At 41.6% G+C, this 24,230-nt stretch overlaps 1 protein-coding gene across 2 annotated transcripts in view; it reads left to right on the plus strand.

The window, feature by feature from the left end:
- The window catches only part of clcn6 (chloride channel 6), a 41,660-nt gene extending 21,826 nt beyond the window's left edge, over window positions 1-19,834 (plus strand). For both annotated transcript variants that reach the window (XM_028582991.1, XM_028582992.1), the window contains 10 exons: window positions 70-199; window positions 2,630-2,783; window positions 6,182-6,338; window positions 7,085-7,191; window positions 8,284-8,470; window positions 10,724-10,884; window positions 15,032-15,188; window positions 16,346-16,453; window positions 16,603-16,728; window positions 19,526-19,834. In XM_028582991.1, the coding sequence (XP_028438792.1) occupies window positions 70-199; window positions 2,630-2,783; window positions 6,182-6,338; window positions 7,085-7,191; window positions 8,284-8,470; window positions 10,724-10,884; window positions 15,032-15,188; window positions 16,346-16,453; window positions 16,603-16,728; window positions 19,526-19,606 (1,368 nt within the window). In that variant the 3' untranslated portion in view covers window positions 19,607-19,834. The remainder of the gene's footprint in view (window positions 1-69; window positions 200-2,629; window positions 2,784-6,181; window positions 6,339-7,084; window positions 7,192-8,283; window positions 8,471-10,723; window positions 10,885-15,031; window positions 15,189-16,345; window positions 16,454-16,602; window positions 16,729-19,525) is intronic.
- The last annotated feature ends 4,396 nt before the right edge of the window (window positions 19,835-24,230 follow it).

Raw genomic sequence — 24,230 nt, forward strand, 5'->3', positions numbered from 1 at the left:
CACGAGTCCGCTACAGTACATGGTGGGTGTTTTTACAGGATTACAGCATGTGAGTTGTTGTTTTTTTAGCTGTCCGGCAGTGAGGACATCAACTCAACTATTCGCCAGTTCTTCTGCACCAACAAGACCTACAATGACATGGCCACGTTGTTCTTCAACCCGCAGGAGGCTGCCATCCATCAGCTCTTCCACCAGGATGGTTAGCACGCACACACACACACATACGTAACATCAGAGCGAGAGCGGGTCTAGCAAGACACTGAACCCTAACTTTCTCCCTGGACGCTGCTACGTGGCTGTCCACTGCTCCTAATGCATAGCTAAAAGTCATGGTTAAATAGTAGAAATAGTTAGCTAAAAGTCATGGTTAAACAGTAGAAATAGTTAGCTAAAAGTCATGGTTACACGGTAGAAGTTGTTAGCTAAAATTCATGGTTAAACGGTAGAAATAGTTAGCTAAAAGTAATGGTTAAACGGTAGAAATAGGTAGCTAAAAGTAATTGTTAAACGGTGGTAGAAATACTTACCTAAAAGTAATGGTTAAACAGTGGAAATAGTTAGCTAAAAGTAATGGTTAAACAGTAGAAATAGTTAGCTAAAAGTAATGGTTAAACAGTGGAAATAGTTAGCTAAAAGTAATGGCTAAACAGTGGAAATAGTTAGCTAAAAGTAATGGCTAAACAATAGAAATAGTTAGCTAAAAGTAATGGTTAAACAGTAGAAATAGCTAAAAGTAATGGTGAAACGGTAAATATAGTTTGCTACAATTAATGACTAAAAAGTTTAAATGAGTAGATAAAAGTAATGGATAGACAGGTGAAATAGTTATCTGAAAGTAGTGTGTAAGCGGCTGTAATGGTTAGCTTGAACCTCAGACTAGTGGCCAGGTTAGCTCAGTCGGTAGAGCGGGCGCACATATACAGAGGTTTATGCCTTGACGCAGAAGGTCCAGGGTTCAAGTCCGACCTGGGACAATTTCCTGCATGTCTTCCCCCTCTTTCCCCCTTTCATTGCTTTCCTATTATTAAAGGGGGGAAATAATCAAAAAAAAACATCTGACTAAACTGTTGAATTACTTATCTAAAATGAATGGATAAACGGTTATACTTGTTAGCTAAAAGCAAAAGATGAATAGTTAGCTTAAATAACGGATAAACAGTTTAAATAGTTAGCTAAAAGTATTGCATTAGTGGCTGGACTAGTTAGCTAAAAGGTCTGATTAAACAGCTGAGCTAGTTGGCTAATAGGTCTGATTAAACAGTTGAAATAATTAGCTAAAAGGTCTGATTAAACGGTTGAAATAGTTAGCGAAAAGGTCTGATTAAACAGCTGAACTAGTTAGCTAAAAGGTCTGATTAAATTGTTGAAATAGTTAGCTAAAAGGTCTGATTAAACTGTTGAAATAGTTAGCTAAAAGGTCTGATTAAACTGTTGAAGTAGTTAGCTAAAAGGTCTGATTAAACTGTTGAAGTAGTTAGCTAAAAGGTCTGATTAAACTGTTGAAATAGTTAGCTAAAAGGTCTGATTAAACTGTTGAAATAGTTAGCTAAAAGGTCTGATTAAACAGTTGAAATAATTAGCTAAAAGGTCTGATTAAACGGTTGAAATAGTTAGCGAAAAGGTCTGATTAAACAGCTGAACTAGTTAGCTAAAAGGTCTGATTAAATTGTTGAAATAGTTAGCTAAAAGGTCTGATTAAACTGTTGAAATAGTTAGCTAAAAGGTCTGATTAAACTGTTGAAATAGTTAGCTAAAAGGTCTGATTAAACTGTTGAAGTAGTTAGCTAAAAGGTCTGGTTAAACTGTTGAAATAGTTAGCTAAAAGGTCTGATTAAATTGTTGAAATAGTTAGCTAAAAGGTCTGATTAAACTGTTGAAATAGTTAGCTAAAAGGTCTGATTAAACTGTTGAAGTAGTTAGCGAAAAGGTCTGATTAAACAGCTGAACTAGTTAGCTAAAAGGTCTGATTAAATTGTTGAAATAGTTAGCTAAAAGGTCTGATTAAATTGTTGAAATAGTTAGCTAAAAGGTCTGATTAAACTGTTGAAGTAGTTAGCTAAAAGGTCTGATTAAACTGTTGAAATAGTTAGCTAAAAGGTCTGATTAAATTGTTGAAATAGTTAGCTAAAAGGTCTGATTAAACTGTTGAAATAGTTAGCTAAAAGGTCTGATTAAACTGTTGAAGTAGTTAGCTAAAAGGTCTGATTAAATTGTTGAAATAGTTAGCTAAATGGTCTGATTAAACAGCTGAACTAGTTAGCTAAAAGGTCTGATTAAATTGTTGAAATAGTTAGCTAAATGGTCTGATTAAATTGTTGAAATAGTTAGCTAAAAGGTCTGATTAAACAGTTGAAGTAGTTAGCTAAAAGGTCTGATTAAACTGTTGAAATAGTTAGCTAAAAGGTCTGATTAAACTGTTGAAATAGTTAGCTAAAAGGTCTGATTAAACTGTTGAAATAGTTAGCTAAAAGGTCTGATTAAACTGTTGAAATTGCTAAAAGTAATGAGCATCCTACAGAGCTGTGGGGGTAGACCTTATTAAAAACAAAAAGATTGAGAACCACTGGTGTATAGTATATTATTCATGGAGTGGTCCTAATGAACACCTGGATCCTGCTCCTCCCGTCAGGTACCTTCAGCCCCGTGACTCTGTCCGTGTTCTTCCTGCTGTACTTCCTGTTGGCCTGCTGGACCTACGGTTTGTCTGTACCCAGTGGTCTCTTTGTCCCCTCGCTGCTCTGTGGGGCGGCTTTTGGACGTCTGGTTGCCAACATCCTCAAAGTGTAAGAACCATGTTTTCCTAATGTTCTACCTCATCCTCGTCACACATTTATAGAAATATTTATTGCAAACAGACCTAAGTATGTATGATGATGGAACCAAGTGGCGTCTCATTTCATAGGGGTATGTTTTCAGCTCTACCCCTTACCACTTGGTTTCAAGGGACAAGGGCTTGGGGTAAGATGAAGGGGTAGGGGTAAGGGGAAGGGGTAAGATGAGAAATGAGATTCAGCCTAATACTGCGTTCCAGGCAGCCGTAACTTGTGTTTTCACGACCTTCTCCCGGTAAAAGTGCCCTGGAACGGCCGTCAAACCAGTAACTTACTCCCCGTGAACTGGTACCAGATGGTTGTTCTCCCAGTTACAGTTTTTGACGTCACACACACACACAAACAACAATGGTGACCCCTTGATGTTGTTGATGCTGTACAGACGCCGGTGATTAACAGTGAGATATAGAAATAAATAGACATAAATAGGCAACGTAAAGTAATTCTGCACATTGTAATCAAAACAATACACATACAGATTGTGTACTACTTAGGGCTGTGACGATAACTGCATCACCGCAATACCGGCGGTGACGTGCCACTACCGCGGTGATGACATCACCACCGCTTTTTTTTTTTAACTTTTTGCTGCCGAAGGTTACAGGAGAACACATGTCGTGTGATATTAAATATTATGAAAGCAACAATCATTGTTTAGTTATCCTCATCGACAGTGTAGGAGCCACATAGTGTATGTTGTTTATGGTCTCATTTATATTATTTATTGATTATTGTGTTGTGCACTTGTATTGTAGGTGGTGGGGGCGTTTTCATCGCGGTTTGAGCGGAAGTTATAACATATTTGTTTGCTTCACCTGGTGAGCCTGGGAGCGAACGCTTTCTGTTGACCAATGTTGCGGCTGTAAGATGTCCAACATAGTGCTGCCGCGAGGGACTAAACACTGAGAGATGCATAAACACACTGTGACGTATTGCAAGGATTTATTCCGCCACACTAACACGCAAATTTCGACTCACAAAGTAACTTTACATTTGGTAACTGCAGTGCTAGTTGTATTTTACGTGTGGAGCAATAAATCATTGCAATACAATCGTGAGCACGTCACAGTGTGTTTATGTATCTCTCGGTGTACTTTGTTGTATTTGCTCCTATTTGAAGAGGTTATAGAGAGAAAAAAAACCTTTTATTATTGATTTTTATTTGATTATTATTATTACTACTACTACTACCGTTAGCGTTTACGGTAATATAATACACAGTTGGGAAGGCAGAGGTGGAAATTACCGCTGCAGTGTTTACCGTTGCACTTTAGCCTAGCAGCTAGCGGAGTTTCCTTTTGTTTATAGATTAATCCTGACAAAACCGCACGGTTAAATGTCAGCCTGCATGCACGTTTTGTAGCCTAAACAGAGCAGCTCATGTTGGTAGTGAGAGCAACAAGTTAGCGGAGTGCCGAGTTGCCCTCTCTGTCTGCTCAGCTGCTAGACCGCTGTGCTGCCAAGTGTCTGCACTCGCCATTGTCGGCTAATAATTACTTTATTTTCTAACTTTATCGACAATAGAGCTTTCTGAACTGTCTGTGGAATAGATCAACGGAGAGGAGAAAAGGCAACGCGGCCTTAAATGACAGCAAGACTCTGACAATGAGCTGAAATGGAAACACTGCAATCTTTTTAATACAGTCTATGACTGCAACATATGTTGTATGGTTTAAGCCGATGCTTTTTCGGGGGTAACGCTATTCACTCTACTGGCAGTATTGACAACAGATAAAGCCACCGTGTCTTGAGAAGCTTGTCGTTTTATTGTTCACGTTTAACTCCCTTTACATCATCTTTGTTATCTCTTTTTCCTCTCACTTTTCCTCACAGCTGCACTCGTACACTACTCTCCGTTACCGCTCGCTCTCCTTGCGCGACCACACGAGCACTGACATCACACACTTAAGGCACCCTGCTATTCTTGCTCTAACTTACGCTACTCTCTTAAGGGGGTTGCGGTTAACCGCCATACCGCGGTGATACGTTGCTTCTTCACCGCGGTAAGAAAAAAACTATACCGTCACAGCCCTAGTACTACTACAGGTTATGTTTATTAAATGAAGCCCAAAATATGTCGCCGATTAGAAATCGCTAGTATCAGCTAGCGCTAGCTAACGTTAACGTTAGGTAGCCGAACCTGAACCCTGCCAACGGTACAGCGTTTAGTTAGCCAGCTTTGACGGTGTGCCAAATGTCATTATTTTTATCATCAGACGCACAAATCTGCTATAAATAAACGTAACTAAAGCGACTTTCACTCAATCACGTTTTATCTGGATGATGACTTTGCCCGGAACGCTACCAAGTCGTGAGTCGTGACTTGAAGTCGTAACTTACGGGCTAAAAATTGTGTCTGGAACGCAGCTTAAAGCTAGGTTTATGGTTGCCACGGTGTTCCCGGTGCGAGGTGCCATAAAAAGACGTCTCCACGTCTGTCGTTTCCAGCGCGAAGGCTCCGCAAGTTGTCTCGGTGTGTGGACGTGCACCACTGATTTTTTTTTTTTTAACTATGTCAGTTCACAGTTTGCCGCTGCAAACATCTGTAAGATTCTTCACATACAGAAATGTCTGTCCAAAATCCTGAAATGTTCCGGTGCACGGATGATGACCAATTGGAGTGTTTTTTTTTTTTTTTTATTTAATATTTATGAGTTGGGGACTTTTTGTTTCTAAAGCTTGGCAAAAAAGATGAAGGTTTATTTGTTTAGGGTAGGTGGTTACCTGTGTCCTAGGTAATGGTGTCTTGTAAGCCCGTGTGGGCTGGGCATATTTTATTGTATGAATGACACAATAATAAAAAAAATATTCATTCATACAGACCACAGAGAGTCAAACAGCCTTTAATATATGGTCAGAGAGACACCACACTGGGAGTGTAGAAAACATAACCACGAGACTTACTGTCACACAGTAGAGGAATTACCGTATAGTACAGGAGAAGCTCACAGGCAGTTTGGACTTCCATTATCTGTTTAGGTTTAATTACTAATGTTAACTAGCATGTTAGTGATCAGTAATTAGCCTGTGTCTATGTTATCTCCTTACATATACCTACACTCTCCGTCTCTGTAAGATTGGGAATGATTTAGATTTCTCTCGGCACAGCTACCAGAAGACTTCACACTTTCAGACACGTTGCTCACGTCACATCTACGTCTTCAAGCTCAGTTGGAGGCTGCTCAGTAACACTCAGCCAGCGCCGGGAAAGAGACTTCACTGATCTCCGTCGAAGTATATGGCGTCGCTGTGTCCATTTCTTTCACTGTCTGTGGTATAACCATGCCTTCAGTTCCCACTGACTGGACTGGAGTGGTACTGGTTCTGACTGTGTGTCTGTCCATTGTTAGGAAACTGGGAATGGACATCTACTCTGGGACCTTCGCTCTCATCGGAGCAGCCGCCTTCCTCGGAGGCGTCGTCAGAATGACCATCAGTCTGACTGTCATCCTCATTGAATCCACCAATGAAATCACATACGGGCTGCCCATCATGATCACGCTAATGGTACACTGTCATGCTATGTATTTCAGTATTTTCTACGATCAACCACTGTGTTGTTTATTTTTAATTTAAAAGAGACATATGTTTTACTAACAGTGTTTTCCCTGGCTTTGTGGCGACGGGTTTAGGCGTCCTTCCTCAAGAAAATGTTGTGTTTTTCAATTTAAAAAAGCAATTACCTCATACATTTAGTGTCTCTTAGTGGCATTTTGTCTTTTTGTAGTCCTGTTGTGTCTCTTTTTGGTCATTTTTGCTTTCTTTGGGGTTGTTTTGGGTCTCTGTGGTCATTTGGCGTCACTTTTGTAGTCTGTTTATTTTAGGGGTTTATGGAAGGCGGGTCATTTTTGACCCAGAGGATAAGCGGAAGATACAGAAAGTGAAGACTACACAAGGGTTAAAGCTGCATTCTATCAAACTTCCAGTAGGGGGCAACTCCACCGGCTCCAAAAAGTCTGTTTCTATAGAAGTCTATGAGAACGTGAGATGACTTCTCTCTTTATTTATTGCCTCAGTGCGTGATCACAGAAGGCTCGTATCATGTGGACTTGCCGAAAGTGTTGCCATTACTTAGAATTCCTCATGGGAGCGACCGAATCAACGATCCGTCGCTTTAATATGATTTCAGGTGCCTATATGAAATGATTTCATCAGAAGTGAAGAGATGCGTTCATAAGTTCAGGCGTGCGTGTGATGCAGTCATGTATTTCCTGTTGGGTTCATGTGATAAATGGTTTTGTGTCGATTATCAGGTCGCCAAGTGGACTGGAGATTTCTTCAACAAGGGCATCTATGACATCCACATCGAGCTGAGAGGAGTACCACTGCTGGAGTGGGAGACGGAGGCTGAAATGGACAAGTAAGATTTGTAATAGTCTTACATCGCCAGCTCTATCTCCACAGTGCTGTGCAGTAAGGTCTGGCTACACTACAGATGCATTCTGGGATAAGAGGAAGAAAAAAAAACCCTCTGGGTTGTTTGCATTTCTTTAAACCAATCACAATAGTCTTGGACGGCGCTAAGCTTGGGACGCAGCCACGGTGGCTCTGCTAAATAGTCTCAGGAAGGAACTGGTTTTGGTGGAAGATTTGCAACCCGCAATAGAAAACTCCAAATACAATATTAAATGAAGTTAACTGTTGACACAATCCAGTAACGTGAGCTATTTAAATGAGATGATACATGGTTAAACCTCATTGGCTCTCACCAGTGTATCTCTGTGTGGACTTCGTCCACAGCAATCCCACCAATCAGTCCCAAAACCTCCCAGTTAGAGAGGAAACGCCCTAAACATATTCTTTGTAAATCTTTACAATCATTACCAGAAAGATCCAAGCAGGCCCGCCTCATTGCACCATCCACATTTTAGGGCTGTGCTCGATTGAAGAAATTCTTAGTCAACTAACCCTCATTTAATTGTATCGAATAATCGATTAGTTGATTTAATCGACAGATCTGTTAATTTGAGTTTCTCTGCAAAGAGTCGTGCTAAAAGCACCACTTTAATTCTTGTGTTTACCAGAGATGTGCTCGTACGTTTCTTGGATATAAGTCATTCGGCATAAAAAAAAGCATCAAACGCGACTAATGGACTAAAGAAATCTAAGTTGACTAAGACCAAAACGACCGATTAGTCGACTAATCGACTAAGAGGGAGCAGCCCTACCAAATTTACTTCATAACTTGCCATTTACAGCGTGTAGTTTGTGGTTGTTTTCTTGAAGTGAAAGGAGTTTGAGAACGTCAACACACAGAGGTGAGGAACATCCAGCGATCATCGTCATCCTGGAAATGTACTCCTGTTGATCCAGACTAGCTTAAAACGAACCCCTCCCCCCCCCTGTTTTTCTTAGTAAATCATGTTGCATGATCCACATTTTCAGCCCGAGGGGCCATCCTGTGTGTTCATGTGATCTGTGTGTTTTTCCCTTTTCCCCTCATCATATCAAGGCTAACGGCCAGCGATATCATGGAGCCCAACTTGACCTATGTGTACCCCCACACCCGTGTCCAGTCTCTCGTCAGCATCCTGCGCACCACCGTCTACCACGCCTTCCCGGTGGTCACTGAAAACCGGCAGAACGAACGGGACTTCATGAAGGGCAACATCCTGGTCAGCAACAACATCCACTTCAAGGTACGTCCTGTGCCGGTTCACATTGTCACTGTAGCTGTTAAAGTCTGGCCTCGTATCCAGAGGGAGCCGGATAAAGAGAGAAAGGGGTTGAGTGTAAAAAAAAAAGGACATTTCAGGAACCACCTTGTGGATTTGAAACCTCTAACTAATGATACTGTGTACATATACTTATATTGTTTATACCTATACTTATATTGTTTAATATTCCATTTAGAGAATGTGTGATGTGCACCAACAACACCAAAACAAATTCCTTGTATGTGTTAAAAAACATACTTGGCAATAAAATCTGATTCTGATGCTGCCACCTAGTGGTGTAGTCTAATGTATTGTAGTGGGTATACTGTACTACCTACCTACCTACCTACCTTCCTTCCTTCCTTCCTTCACCTTCACCTTCCCCTTTGTGAATCCAAATATCTGTATATCAGTATCTATATTCATGCTCAATATCGTAATATTACATTTTGTCAATATCTTGCAACCCTAGTGGCAACTTCCTATGTGACATCATCATCATCTCTCTCCTTCTCTTTGCTGTCTGTCAGCTTTGTTCGCCGCCTGAAGCAGAACCCAAAAACTAGAGACGTTATAAATCTGGTTCTGCTCCATTATTTAAAGGAACACGCCGACTTATTGGGACTTTAGCTTATTCACCGTAACCCCCAGAGTTAGACTAGTCCATACATACCCTTCTCATCTCCGTGCGTGCTGTAAGGCTGTCTGACGGCTCCAGCGGCATCAGGCCAGCACAGATCCTGCAGGTGAATGGTTCCAGTAATCCTACCGCTCCCAATAAGTGACAAAATAACGCCAACATGTTCCTATTTACATGTTGTGATTTATAGAGTCACAGCATGTACCAATAACAATGTAACATGAGACACAGCCATCTTCTAACTGTAAACAGGAACTATATTATCAGGCGGAAGAATATAGTACTTGGGCGGAGTGATATGCTCGCAGCAAGCCTGTCTGAGAATATAGTTCCCGGTTTGTTTACTGTTAGAAGACGGCTGTGTCTCATGTTACGTTGTTTTTTGTACACGCTGTGACTCTACAAATCACAACATGTAAATAGGAACATGTTGGTGTTATTTTGTGTCTTTGGTCACAATTGGGAGCAGTAGGCTAGTTGGAACCAGTTACCTGCAGGATCTGTGCTAGGCTAAGCTAATGCTGGAGCCGTCAGACAGCGTTACAGCACGCACGGAGATGAGAAGGGTATGTATCAACTTGTCTTACTCTGGGGGTTACGGTGAATAAGACAAAGTCCCAATAAGTCGGCGTGTTCCTTTAAGTATAGGCAAGTTTTGACTCCGATATTCTGTCCAATAAACACGCGACCGTTTCCACCGTTTTTGGTGCGTTTGACATGAGTGCGGTGTGAATGAAATGAAAAATGCAACAATGCTGCAACTAGGCCTGTCCTCGACTAAAGAAATTCTTAGTCGACTAACACTTATAGGATTTTGTCGAGTAACCGATTAGTTGATTTAATCGACAGAGCTGTGAGCTTTGAGAGGTGGTTAAGACTAGAAAAGCACAATATAAATGTAGTTAATTAACCATCTGTAAAACTGAGTTTCTCCACAATTAATCCTGCAAAAGCACCACTTTAAATCTTGTGTTTACCATAGGGCTGGGCAATATATCGATATTATATCGATATCGTGATATGAGACTGGATATTGTCTTAGATTTTGGATATCGTAATATCGTGATATGACATAAGTGTCTTTTACTGGTTTTAAAGGCTGCATTACAGTAAAGTGATGTACTTTTCTGAACCTACCAGACTGTAATAGCTGTTCTATTATTTGCCTTTACCCCATTTAGACATGCTGTCCACATTACTGATGATTATTTATCTAAAATTCATGTGTGAAGATATTTTGTTAAAGCACCAATTGTCAACCCTAGAATATCGCTGCAATGATCGAGGTATTTGGTCAAGAATATCGTGATATCTGATTTTCTCCATATTGCCCAGCCCTAGTTTACCATAAATGTGCTCAGAAGTTTCTTGGAAATGAGTAATTAAGCATGAATAAGCATAAAAAATGACTAATCGACTAAAGAAATCTTAGTCGACTAAGACCAAAACGACCGATTTGTCGACTAATCGACTAAGAGGTGGCAGCCCTAGCTGCAACTTCATCCCCAAATCGCACAGAGTCTACCGAACGTAGTGATAAAATACCCGATCACAGGACACTGATTTATAAATGTACCCTTCACTGTCGCATGTAGAAATCCAGCGTTGTGTCCCGTGCGGGGGAACAGCGGCGGCGCTGCCAGTCCATGAAGTCGTACCCGTCCAGCGAGCTGCGTAACGTTTGTGACGAACAGAACGCCGCAGTGGAGCCCGCAGAGGAGGGAGAGGACCTGCTGCAGCAGATGTTAGAGAGGAGGTAGGACACACACACACACACACACACACACACACACACACACACACACACACACACACACACACACACACACACACACACACACACACACACACACAGAGACAGACAGACACACACACACACACACACACACACACACACACACACACACACACACACACACACACACACACACAGAGACACACACACACACACACACACACACACACAGAGACAGAGACACAGACACACACACACACACACACACACACACACACACACACACACACACAGACACACACACACACACACACACACACAGAGACAGACACACACACACACCGACAGACAGACAGGCAGACACACACAGACAGACAGACAGACAGACAGACAGACACACACGCGCGCACAGACAGGCACACACACAGACACACACACACACAGACAGACAGACAGACGCGCACAGACAGACACACACACACAGACAGACAGAGACACACACAGTAACACTAGTATATAGTACCGTACACAAGATCATATTTAAATTCAAAGTGACTTTGCATTTTAGATTATTGTACCGTCATTATATTATGGATGATTTAAACAGAGAAATAAAGGCATTATAAAACGGGGGGCTCAAATCAAGCAATGTGATATATTAACCATATACAACGGCTATCATTCTAATGCCTTTGCACAATAAGTACAGCTCCGTGTCTGACAAAAAAAAAACCTGTGAGACTAACAAACTGATAGCTGGTGCCACGGTAGGAAGCTGTTCTTCTGCACACGTTGCCAGGACACAGAGCTGGTTTAAAATCGGAATAGAAACCTTTTAGTGGTCGTTGTTAGGGCTGTCAAAATAACGCGTTAATTTTGATTAATTAATCTGAGAAAAAAATAACGCGTTAAATAAAATAACGCAGATTAATCCATTCAGTATTGACGTTTGACCCGGAGCCGTTCTAGCCTGGCCTCGTGAGATCGTCCTGATCTGGCTGAGCTCCAGTTTTCCACTCGCAGATCAGTCTGGCATCTTGAGGTAGAGAAAATTTGGAGCTGATAGCCAAACGACCGACCAATCAGTGTTGGTTTTGAGGTGGGTTAGGTGGTGATAGACAGATGGTTTATCCAATCAGCTAACCAGTATTTCCAGACAGCGGTAGTCCTAATTCTGTTAGCCGCTCGCTAATGCTTTCTTTCTCTTGGATCCTTCTTTTGGAATATGGTCCGGGAACCTGAAATGGTGTCTTTTATTTCTAAATTCTCGTTACACAAACGGCAAATTTCCTTTACCGACATGTTGCTTGCATGCTGAGCTGACGAACTATGCTTTGCCTGCAGCAGCAGGGGCGGGCTTGTGGTTGTATTTTCATACGCTTCGTGGATCTGATTGGTTGATTTGGCCCGTCTATCACCAACATAGGTGATAGACAGATGGTTCATCCAATCAGCTAACCAGGATTTCCGCCCCTTCCCAAAAGTTCTCCAACGGAAAGTTCCCAGATAGATATGCCGAGCAAATGCGAAGCGATCCATCTGGCGGAGTCAGGTTAGTTCTAGCCACCATTTGAGTGTAAGGTGAAGGAAGGAGACGAGAAGGTGCTGCCTGGATCATTGATTGGAGCATTTAGCTACTCGTTACTTCTTCCTGCCAACCCTGGCTACCGAAATCTGGTGCCCTGATATGTCTGCTCTTCTCTCTGATGCTCTGAAACGGACGATACAGGCAACACAAACACCGCTGCATGGGACGCTAGTTAACACTATACTCGACAGCAGCTAACGTGAGCCTACCGCTAGCTAGTAGCTGGATTAAACTAGAGATGGTCCAATACCACTTTTTTGCTTCCCGATTCCGATACTTGAACTTGCGTATCGGCCGATACCGAGTACCGATCCGATACCAGTGTATCATATATTTTATTATGTTTTAACAACTGTATACTACTATCCCTGTATGGATGTGATATGATTTCTATCTTTGTTGTTTGTCTGGCTCAGGTTAAACTCTTTGTGAAACATGAACAAACACAAACAATGAATGTCGTACAACTTTCTTTTATTCTCCAGTTTGACAGTCAGTTATAACGGAAAAAGAACATAAATAATCTACTTTAACGTAGATTTTCTTTAGGGCTTTATTACGTGGTATCGGATCGGTGCATAAACTCCAGTACTTCCCGATACCAGCGTTTTAGGCAGTATCGGAGCTGATACTGGTATCGGTATCGGAACATCTCTAGATTAAACACTGTTAAAATGCTGACAGCTAACGCTAAACGGTGTAAAGTTTGACTGTGTTTTACTGTAGAGGATTCAACGCCGGTATGTAACCGTCTGCTAGCCTGACCAGCCAGCTGCCACTAGGCTGCGTCTAGATTTCTAGGCTAACAATCTGCAGCTGCCGTCGGTCGGAAAAACAACACGGACGGTGCGTTCAAGGAAACTGGTAAACTACAGCCTCGTGGTGCATTTGAAGTTATTGTAAATGTCCTTTTCCCATCTGGTGGTTGTTTTCATCGTTCAACAGCAATTTACTAGTGAAATAAGTTATTGTTATAGATCATTATCAAATCATTTAATTTTGACCATATGGCCTTAGTAATAAACCAGCTGTTCATTAATGTCGCAGACTGTTGTTTAGTACCCTTTTTTTCTTTTTTTAATTTCTTAAAAAGTATCGTTTCAGGCACCGTTAATTATGTATGCGATTCATTTCGATTAATTAATCAGAGTATGTAATTAATTTGATTAAATTTTTTAATCGATTGACAGCCCAAGTCGTTATATTTAGAATATTTTCGCTGCTTTTACCTGGCAGAACACGAGAGTTGCTGCTCTGCTGCTGCCTCCATCGGTTAGTTGTTTGTGTCGTTGTGTGCCTTTTTTAAGGGTTAAGCAAAAGAAATTCTGGGCTTTTCTGCCTTTTAATGGACAGCTAGGTGGGAAAGGGGAGAGAGGGGGGGGAAGACATGCAGGAAATCGTCACAGGTCGGAGTCGAACCCTGGACCTCTGCGTCAAGGCATGAACCTCTAAATATATGTGCACCTGCTCTACCAACTGAGCCAACCCGGCCACCAAGCAAAAGAAATTCTGTCCTAAAAGTCTGTGCTAGTGTAGGCTAGCGTTACCTGTGCTGCAACTGCTTCGGTATGTGCGTGCAACCAGGAGGGCCTATTTTATTGTGAACGTCATTATTTATTAATAAAAATCTATTTAAATTGGCATTGGACTATATGTGAGTTTCAATGGAAATGTACAAACTTTCATGGCGCGAGTTTAATTGGAAATGTCTTATTCGTTTTTTTATAACACCAAAGCAAAAAGCACACTTTGACCCAGGTGGTGCTAAATGCTCGGGAGGCTGATCACTGCCATGTGTTTTGGGAATGCCCAAAGATCAAACCATTTTGGGTGGAATTTCACAAGATCTTAAATACTATACTCAACAATAAAGTACTTTTGCAGTTTTCCTCTCTTTTTTTGGGGAATTGTGAGTTCTTGGCCAGAACTGACAAGTATTTATATGCCATTCTTACATCTGCCTGCAAAAAAGCATTTATAAGACGTTGGCCGCATCCCGACCCTCCCACAGTTTCTGAATGGATAGATATCGTAAATGTGATATATGTAATGGAAGCAATTACCTTTTCCATTCGTCTAAAGAAAAGTAAATGTATTAGTCTGTGGTCCAAATGGGCCAAATATGTAAAGCCCTTAAGATCAGACTTTGTAGAGGTGCTGAATTAATGATCCTGTGCTTTTTATTTATTTATTTTTTTTTCTCTCGTCTCTTTTATATCCCAAACAATGTAGTTATTTGTATATTTTGTAATGCACAAGTTGTTGTTTTTTTTCTCTCCCTAATTGCTCAAAGTATGGATATGTTCTGTTTAAAAAAAACAGCAAATGAACAGATACTATTACTACTTGTATACTTTAATTCTATTTTGCTGATTTAAAATAAAGAATTAAAAAAAAGAAAAATAGAAAAATTGGCATTTGACTATAACTTTCATATTGCCATACTTGATGCCCGTTTTATAAAGGCAATAGCTCCCTTCAGGCCGTGGTACGTTGTGATTATATCAAAGGTAAGGGGGTTGTCGTCCTATGTGAGACTAGCCGTCCTGTAACTGTTGTGTTGCTGCTGTGGACCTGCAGGTACGCTCCGTACCCGAACCTGTACCCGGACCAGTCCCCCAGCGAGGAGTGGACCATGGAGGAGCGCTTCAGACCACTCACCTTCCACGGCCTCATCCTGCGCTCGCAGCTGGTCAACCTGCTCATCAGAGGGGTCTGCTACGCTGAGAACCAGTCGGTCAGACACACACACACACACACACACACACACACACACACACACACACACACACACACACACACACACACACACACACACACACAAACAATCATCACCAAACCCACCAGACTTCATGTAAATAATCAGGACTTTTAGCGTGTATACAGCCAGCATATCTCCACCAGACCCCATGTAAATAATCAGGACTTTTAGCGTGTATAGAGCCAGCATATTTCCACCAGACCCCATGTAAATAATCAGGACTTTTTAGCGTGTATAGCAGCCATGTAAATAATATTTCCACCAGACTCCATGTAAATAATCAGGACTTTTAGCGTGTATAGAGCCAGCATATCTCCACCAGACTCCATGTAAATAATCAGGACTTTTAGCGTGTATAGAGCCAGCATATCTCCACCAGACCCCATGTAAATAATCAGGACTTTTAGTGTGTATAGAGCCAGCATATCTCCACCAGACTCCATGTAAATAATCAGGACTTTTAGTGTGTATAGAGCCAGCATATCTCCACCAGACTCCATGTAAATAATCAGGACTTTTAGCGTGTATAGAGCCAGCATATTTCCACATGTAAATGGGTGAATTAAGGGTTTATTTCAACCAAACAAGAGTGGTGATTGTTGGAACAATGGAAAGATGAACCAAGACGGCTTTTGATATTTTAATTGGTTACACTTTACTTGAAACTATCTACATAAGAGTGACATGACATTATAAACAAGCCATATATGTTTGACACACACACACACGCACACACACACACGTGCGTACACGCACGCACACACACACACACACACACACACGCACACACACACACACACACACACATAAACATAAACACACACGCACATATAAACACACACACACAAGCACACACAAACACATATAAACACACAAACACACACACATGCACACACAAACACGTGCATACCTTTTCTCACACACACACACACACACCACACACAACACACACACACAACACACACACACACACATATATAAACACACACATAAACACACACACACACACACACACACACACACACACACACACACACACACACACATATATAAACACACACACAAACACATAAACACACACACACACGGTATATTGTAGTCATTTTTGTGACCAATGTTTTCTACTCACCCAGAGTGCCGCTCAGCCCCGGTTGTCCTATGAAGAGATGACTGAAGATTACCCACGTTACCCGGACATCCATGACTTGGACCTGGCCCTGCTCAACCCCCGCATGATAGTGGTACGACCTGACTCAACTACTGACTTAGAAAAGTACTTTTCGTAGTGCAAAAGAAACCGAAAAAATTTCAATTTTATGAAGATTTCTTTTCATATGTAAACGCAGATTCTGAGTAAGTGTAACAGTGACATTCCCTGTGTGTTTTCCAGGATGTCACCCCCTACATGAACCCGTGTCCCTACACAGTGTCGCCCAACACACACATCTCCCAGGTGTTCAACCTGTTCAGGACCATGGGCCTGAGACACTTACCGGTTGTTAACGCTGTCGGAGAAGTAAGTAGTCATCCAAAAGAGTTTGTGTTTTAGATCCTCCAGTATGTTCTTTTAAAGTGCAATTTCATGTTACTTTTTTAAACCTATTTTACCATGCATTGGTGTCTAAATGCCTCATGTGAACAAAAATCTTTGAAATTGGTCCAGTGTTGAGCGAGAACGCTGTAACTGGCAGCCGTGAACCTGGCTGCAATGTACCCCTGGGGGTGGAAATGTTCACGGTCAGTTTGTGTCCATTAAATTTGAAGTTTTTGCTGCTGACAGACTCAGATTATTAATCTAAGTGTCTGACAACATTATGGAAAGGATCCCTTCAGAGATAGACCTTTTAGTTAAAGAGTAAGATCCTTTTAGTTTAACATGAAACAGTCCCAAAATCACCATCACAAAACTCCACCAAACTCCATGTAAATAATCAGGACTTTTAGTGTGTATAGAGCCAGCATATCTCCACCAGACTCCATGTAAATAATCAGGACTTTTAGCGTGTATAGAGCCAGCATATTTCCACCAGACTCCATGTAAATAATCAGGACTTTTAGCGTGTATAGAGCCAGCATATCTCCACATGTAAATGGGTGAATTAAGGGTTAATTTCAACCAAACCAGAGTGGTGATTGTTGGAACAGTGGAAAGATGAACCAAGACGGCTTTTGATAATAATTTCATTAAGTGCCATTCGGTTTTTGTCATGACAAGTTATGGTTAGGGTTCATGTGTTCATAACAGTGTCATGTTATGTAGATACCTTCAAGTGAAGTGTTATCGTTTAATTTTGTTTCTGTTGACTTTGAACAAAGTGTATTTTATGATGATAAAATGTTTATTTACATGGAGTCTGGTGGGTTTGGCGACAGCGAGTTGGGGAAGTTTAATGTTAAACAAAAAGGATCTTATTCTCTAACAAAAAGGGCCCGGAGGCTCGGTATGTGGTGGAGCGAGCCAGAGAGTGACTGAAGAGAGGGAGCGGCGTTAGAACAAAGCCGTAAATTGAAGAAATAATTTGTAGTTTTCACCAATTCATCTTTTCATTTTCTTTCTTCATATTTACTTAAAATTGGAGCCAGATGCTACGACATAGACATTTGTGCAACAACTCTCCAACTCACAGCATTATAGCATTCATAGCTCTTGCTAGTTTCCACTGCCAGTACCTAGAAGGGCTTTTAAACACATACCTGCAAACTAGTCGCTTTTCGGCAAAAATCGCCGTTTTGAATGGGAAAATGTCATCCCAGACCCGGTGCCTTAACGACTGTTGTCTGTTATCTACCGGACCGAATAGCAACCCGGATTTCAGTGCCTTATTTAGGTGCCACTTAACGTATTTTCCAGACTATATGTCACACTTTTTTTCCTACTTTGGCTGGTCCTGCGACTTATAGTCAGGTGCGACTTATATATCAAAATATATATAATTTAACCTGTTTTTACATGTTAATTCATACTGAAAACATTACCTTCTACAGTCTTCTAGTCTGACAACTATATGCTCCTCCTCAAGACAACAGAGAAAGAAAAGACACAAACTGCAGGTAGTAAAATATGCAGCCCCGAAAACGGTAATCGAGCAGCAGAAAGAGAGTTTGAAATGAGGGAGAAACTTGTGAGGGAGACTGGCGAAAAGGTGACTCTTACTGCAATGAAGAAAACAAAGAAAGCTAATCGGCTAATCGCGGGCTGAAAGCAAGATGGCCAGAGGTGGAGGAAGGAGTCTGGAGGGGCTCGTTCACGGTGCAGCTTCGTCTCCACGCCTTTTAATACCTCCATGCTCCACGCCCTGCTAGCTAGTTGTTCTGTGTGCTATTGTGTAGTTCAGTAACTGTTAATGTGTTACGTTAACATACCGGACACCTACCGTATTCAGCCTGTTGATCTGTGTGTAGTTGACAGATGAGAAAAAAAAAATCTAAATAAATGCGACTTATAGTCCAGAAAATACGGTAAATGCCTCCGCTTCTCTCTGATGCTCCGAAAATGGACATTAGAGGGAACTGAAACATCGCCGCACGGGACACTAGTTACGGTAACGCCACACTCAACAGCAGGTCATAGGTATGACAGCAGCTAACGTTAGCCTACCGTTAGCTAGCAGCTGTATTTGACACAGTTAAAATGCTGAGAGCTAAACGGTGTAAAAGTGTGTCTGTATTTCACTGGAGAGGACTCCAACAACAGCCTGTAGCTGCCGTTGTCTGAAAAACAACACAGATGTTGCTAAAATTCGCCTCACCAGCCTCGTGCTGCATTCAAAGTTGTTGTAAAATACCCTTTTCCTTACATTTTTTTATAAATCATTTACATTTTGACCCTGTGGCCTTAGCAATAAACAAGCTGACTGTCGTTTTGGGCTCCTTTTTTATTTTTTAGATGAACTATCATATATAAGAAGTATCTTTTTTTTCTTCTCGACCTGGGGGAGTAATGTGTGATGGGTGATGTGTCACCTTTTTCAGCCCTTCTGCGTTTGCAGGTATGTAAACAGTCATAAAAAACAAAAGGTCTATCTCTGTAGGGATCCTTTCCATAATGTGGTCAGACACTTGTTATATTTTGAGCCTGTCAGCAACATAAATTGAATACTTACATTCAACTTACATTGTGGCTTGTTTCGCCGCTGCCGACAGGGGCGGTCTTGCTTAATACTGGACAAAATTTGAAAAACATGGGGCAGAAAACCCACGTTACCCTTGAATGATGCTAAGGTTTTTAAGGTCAATGTTTTGATCACGACACACGAGAGAAACCCCAAATAAAAACTCTTGTTTATTATCTGCCATCTTTTTTTTTTTTCCAGATTGTCGGAATAATCACGAGACATAATTTAACCCACGAGTTCCTCGTGGCCAAACTGCGACAGCACTGCATCACCATTTGACCCGACTGTGGATGTGTGTCTGTCCAACCTCGGCCCTGAACATCTGTCTCTGTCCATTCCTGATGGCATGCACACATTCTCCGCGGTACAACAGGGAAGACCCTTCTCCACTATGTTCAGTTGTATTTCACTCAAGTCTGATATTGTCAATGACTTAAGGCTACGTTCACACAGCAAGTCTTAATGCTTGATTCAGATTTTTTTGCTCAGATCCGATTTTCTGTTTGTCTGTTTCCATGACCTTTTTAAAATGTGGCCTATATCAGATTCCAGTGTGAACTGTTGTGCGGTTTCGAACTGACCCGCATGCACAAAAGACCAACAACAATGACATCAGACGCAGCGCGCTGTCGCACTAAAATATGGGAGGTTATGGAGGAAGTCAGCATTTTGGCTTTTATTTCAAAATGTTTGTGTAATGGCAGCCGTAACATTAATGAGCAGGTGCTGAGGAGGAGATGGTTACCGTATGATCCTCCTAGTTTTGATTGAATTGAAGTATCTCCCCATACACTAATGAGGTCTAACACCTCCCTCTCCCTCCATTGACTTGCTCCATCACTGTTCTCCAGGTTGTAGACCTAGTCAAGTTTTTAATGTGACTGTCTGTGTCTCGGGCTAACTCTCACCGGGGCATAAATATGACAAATGTCGATGCAGATTGACGTAAAAGTCGCATCAAATCCACCTCGGTTGTTCACACTGCAGCCGTATTGAAAAAAATCAGACCTGGGTCGGATTCAGGAGCACATATGGAAGTGGTGTAAATCTGATTTGAGTGTTCACACTACTTCTGAAGAAGTCTGACCTGGTCACTTGACCCCTCCCAAAAAGAAATAAATCAGATTTGGGCCACATTTGCCTGCAGTCTGAACGTAGCCTAAGTTTCCATGCACATCATTGGCATGACGGATACTTCAAAGATTAGATTTTTAACGTGTAATTATGAGCGTTTGAAGCCTGGGCTACAAACAAACTACCAAAGTGAAATCTATCACTTGTGAAGGTTATGCTTTATCGTCGTCGTCACTGTCGCACTTTTTATTTTTGACTGTTTCTGTCTGTACGTTTTTATTCACCGTGTAATTAACTGGAAAATATGCACTGAAGCGGGCCTGAACTAGACCTCCGTGGTTCTTGAAGGAGTTTGGTGAGAGACCATTTCAAGTTGGGACACACAGTTACATAACCGAATTCTGATCGCGATTTTTTTTTAAATTTTAGGCTCCTAACGATACACAAAAACAAATGAATCGAGAAAAAAAAACATACATTTGCACATTACAGTTTGCAAGTAAACTCGTATTTTGTCTCGTGTTCTGAAGGGGAAATTAAAAAGTTGAATGTGTTTTTCACTGTTGATTTGTTTAACCCTTTGAGGTCTAAGGACACATCTTTAACACCTCTTCTTAAATGGACCCGTTTAAGGTATTTTCATAAATGGTGACGCCCGTAGTTTTTTCTAGAGCGGAGTGTAGGGAGATAATTTGGCGTTAAAAGCTGAAACGTTGATGTTGGTTTTTCTTTAAATCCTTTTAAATCTCTTTTGGAAACTTAAATTATGACGTGTTGTTCTCTCGGTGGGCGTGAATCTGCCGCTGCCGGTTGGGACACAGATATAGAATAATATGATTCATAATCATTTTGTGTGTGTGTGTGTGTGTGTGTGTGTGTGTGTGTGTGTGTGTGTGTGTGTGTGTGTGTGTGTGTGTGTGTGTGTGTGTGTGTGTGTGTGTGTGTGTGTGTGTGTGTGTGTGTGTGTGTGTGTGTGTGTGTGTCCAGGTGAAGAACCTGTCCCATCAGGTGTGTGTGTCTGTCTCCAGGTGAAGAACCTGTCCCGTGTGTGTGTGTGTGTGTGTCTGTCTCCAGGTGAAGAACCTGTCCTGTGTGTGTGTGTGTGTGTGTGTCCAGGTGAAGAACCTGTCCTGTGTGTGTGTGTGTGTGTGTGTGTCTGTCTCCAGGTGAAGAACCTGTCCTGTGTGTGTGTGTGTGTGTGTGTGTCCAGGTGAAGAACCTGTCCCGTGTGTGTGTGTGTGTGTATGTGTGTGTCTGTCTCCAGGTGAAGAACCTGTCCTGTGTGTGTGTGTGTGTGTGTGTGTGTGTGTGTGTGTGTGTGTCTGTCTGTCTGTCAGGTGAAGAACCTGTCCCGTGTGTGTGTGTGTGTGTGTGTGTCTGTCTGTCTGTCTGTCTGTCTCCAGGTGAAGAACCTGTCCCGTGAGATGTGTGTGTGTGTGTGTGTGTGTGTGTGTGTGTGTGTGTGTGTGTGTGTGTGTGTGTGTGTGTGTGTGTGTGTGTGTGTGTGTGTGTGTGTGTGTGTGTGTGTCTGTCTCCAGGTAAGGAACCTGTCCCGTGAGATGTGTGCGTGTGTGTGTCTGTCTCCAAGTGAAGAACCTGTCCTGTGTGTGTGTGTGTGTGTGTGTGTGTGTGTCTGTGTCTGTGTCTGTGTGTCTGTCTCCAGGTAAGGAACCTGTCCTGTGAGATGTGTGTGTGTGTGTGTGTGTGTGTGTGTGTGTGTGTGTGTGTGTGTGTGTGTGTGTGTGTGTGTGTGTGTGTGTGTGTGTGTGTGTGTGTGTGTGTGTGTGTGTGTGTCTGTCTCCAGGTGAAGAACCTGTCCTGTGAGATGTGTGTGTGTGTCTGTCTGTCTCCAGGTGAAGAACCTGTCCTGTGTGTGTGTGTGTGTGTGTGTGTGTGTGTGTGTGTGTGTGTGTGTGTGTGTGTGTGTGTGTGTCCAGGTGAAGAACCTGTCCTGTGAGATGTGTGTCGCTTTTTTTAAGTTCAATAAAAGCAACATCTTTCCCAAAGTGAAAGCTGACGATACGTAGTCGCTCAGTTCAGTGTATAATGTAGGATTTAACACGATTACTCGTTGATTTTGGGAAAGATGTTGCTTTTATTGAACTTAAAAACCAGTTAAATGCATCAACATTGAAAACACCTTGCACTGTGAAGTTTCCCTTCATACTTTTCCTGTTTGAACTTTCTCAATTCCCCGTCACACGAGACAAAGTAAGAGTTTACTTGCAAAACGTAATGTGCAAAATAATCGTTTTACATTGTTGTCGAACATTGATCGTTAGGAGCTGAAATCCAAATTGCGACCAAAATTAGATTAACTGCACGGCCCTCTGTAATAGGGGATTTTTAAAGGGTTAACTGCAAAAATCCAGTTTTATTAAAACTAATGTATAAAATAATTCACATTAGTCCCCTTGCTATTAGTGTTTTAGTGATACGGTTCATTGTTTTATTGCCCTAAAAGGGACTTGAAATGTGACTCGGAGCAAAGGCGAGTAAAAGAAGTGAATTGTACCTTTTATTGGTGGACATAAAGTCCACCGTATGTCAGGTTGGTACATTATTAGCAGACCCAAACGGAGTTTAGGGGTCTGTTTGTCTGCTTAGGGGTCGAGGTGTGTTACCACCCTGAGGCTACATTTACATTGCTAGGTTTTGGTTTAAAAAATAATATCTTTTGCTAAGTTTCCCCCTCTCATTCCCCCTGCTCTGGTGTTTCCCCCTCTCATTCCCCCTGCTCTGGCGTTTCCCCCTCTCATTCCCCCTGCTCTGGCGTTTCCCCCTCTCATTCCCCCTGCTCTGGTGTTTCCGAGCCCCTAAACCGGAGACGTTTGGAAACACTTCTGACCCGTTTTGGTTGGTAATCTGCGGGGTTGTGTTGCCGTCTCGACAGCCTTTTTTGGCTCAAAACTCTGCTTAAAAATCCAAAACGTAGCAATGTAAGTGTAACCTAAGTTTGACTTTAATTTGTTTCAAATCTGATTCCGTGTCGCCCTGATTATTAGCGAACCGCGATGGCACATATATCTACATCTGACATTCCTTTTTTGGGTTTCTTGTCCCTGCATTATGTTATATTTAAGAGATTATTTTTGATACCGTTTTTAATTTTGTATGATTTGCTGCCTGTGCTGTGAATGATTCAATGTCATGTTCTGTTATTACATTTCCAAAATGGACCCAGGCTGTCCTGGATAAGTTATATTGTTTATAGTAGTCTCTAGGCATTAATCACTTAGTTTAAAATGATTATTTTTATGAATTGTAAGTTGAATTGTAAGTACTACCTATGGCATAGCAAGCGGTGCGCAGAATATGAGATTAAGAGAACCATTGGGCAGTACATGTCCTACAGACCTGAGGGACTTTCTGTTTCATATGACTAATGTGGAGATTTAGACAGCCACGCTGTGCTTATTTAGGGATCTGTAGTTTCTACAAATGGCACATGGCAAAAAGAAAAAAAGCTGCAGCCGTGGAACAAAAAAGCAGAGAGACGTCTGTCTTGTGCCTTTTATTATTGTTCAAATAAAAGAATACAAAGTGTGTCTGCATGTTGTTTTTCTTACTGTACCTTAGTGGTCCCCTAATACTGTATCTGAAGTCTCTTTTATATAGACCTTAGTGGTCCCCTAATACTGTATCTGAAGTCTCTTTTATATAGACCTTAGTGGTCCCCTAATACTGTATCTGAAGTCTCTTTTATATAGACCTTAGTGGTCCCCTAATACTGTATCTGAAGTCTCTTTTATATAGACCTTAGTGGTCCCCTAATACTGTATCTGAAGTCTCTTTTATATAGACCTTAGTGGTCCCCTAATACTGTATC

Source organism: Perca flavescens, chromosome 7 (genome assembly GCF_004354835.1).
Source record: "Perca flavescens isolate YP-PL-M2 chromosome 7, PFLA_1.0, whole genome shotgun sequence".
NCBI classification, from domain to species: Eukaryota; Metazoa; Chordata; class Actinopteri; order Perciformes; family Percidae; genus Perca; species Perca flavescens.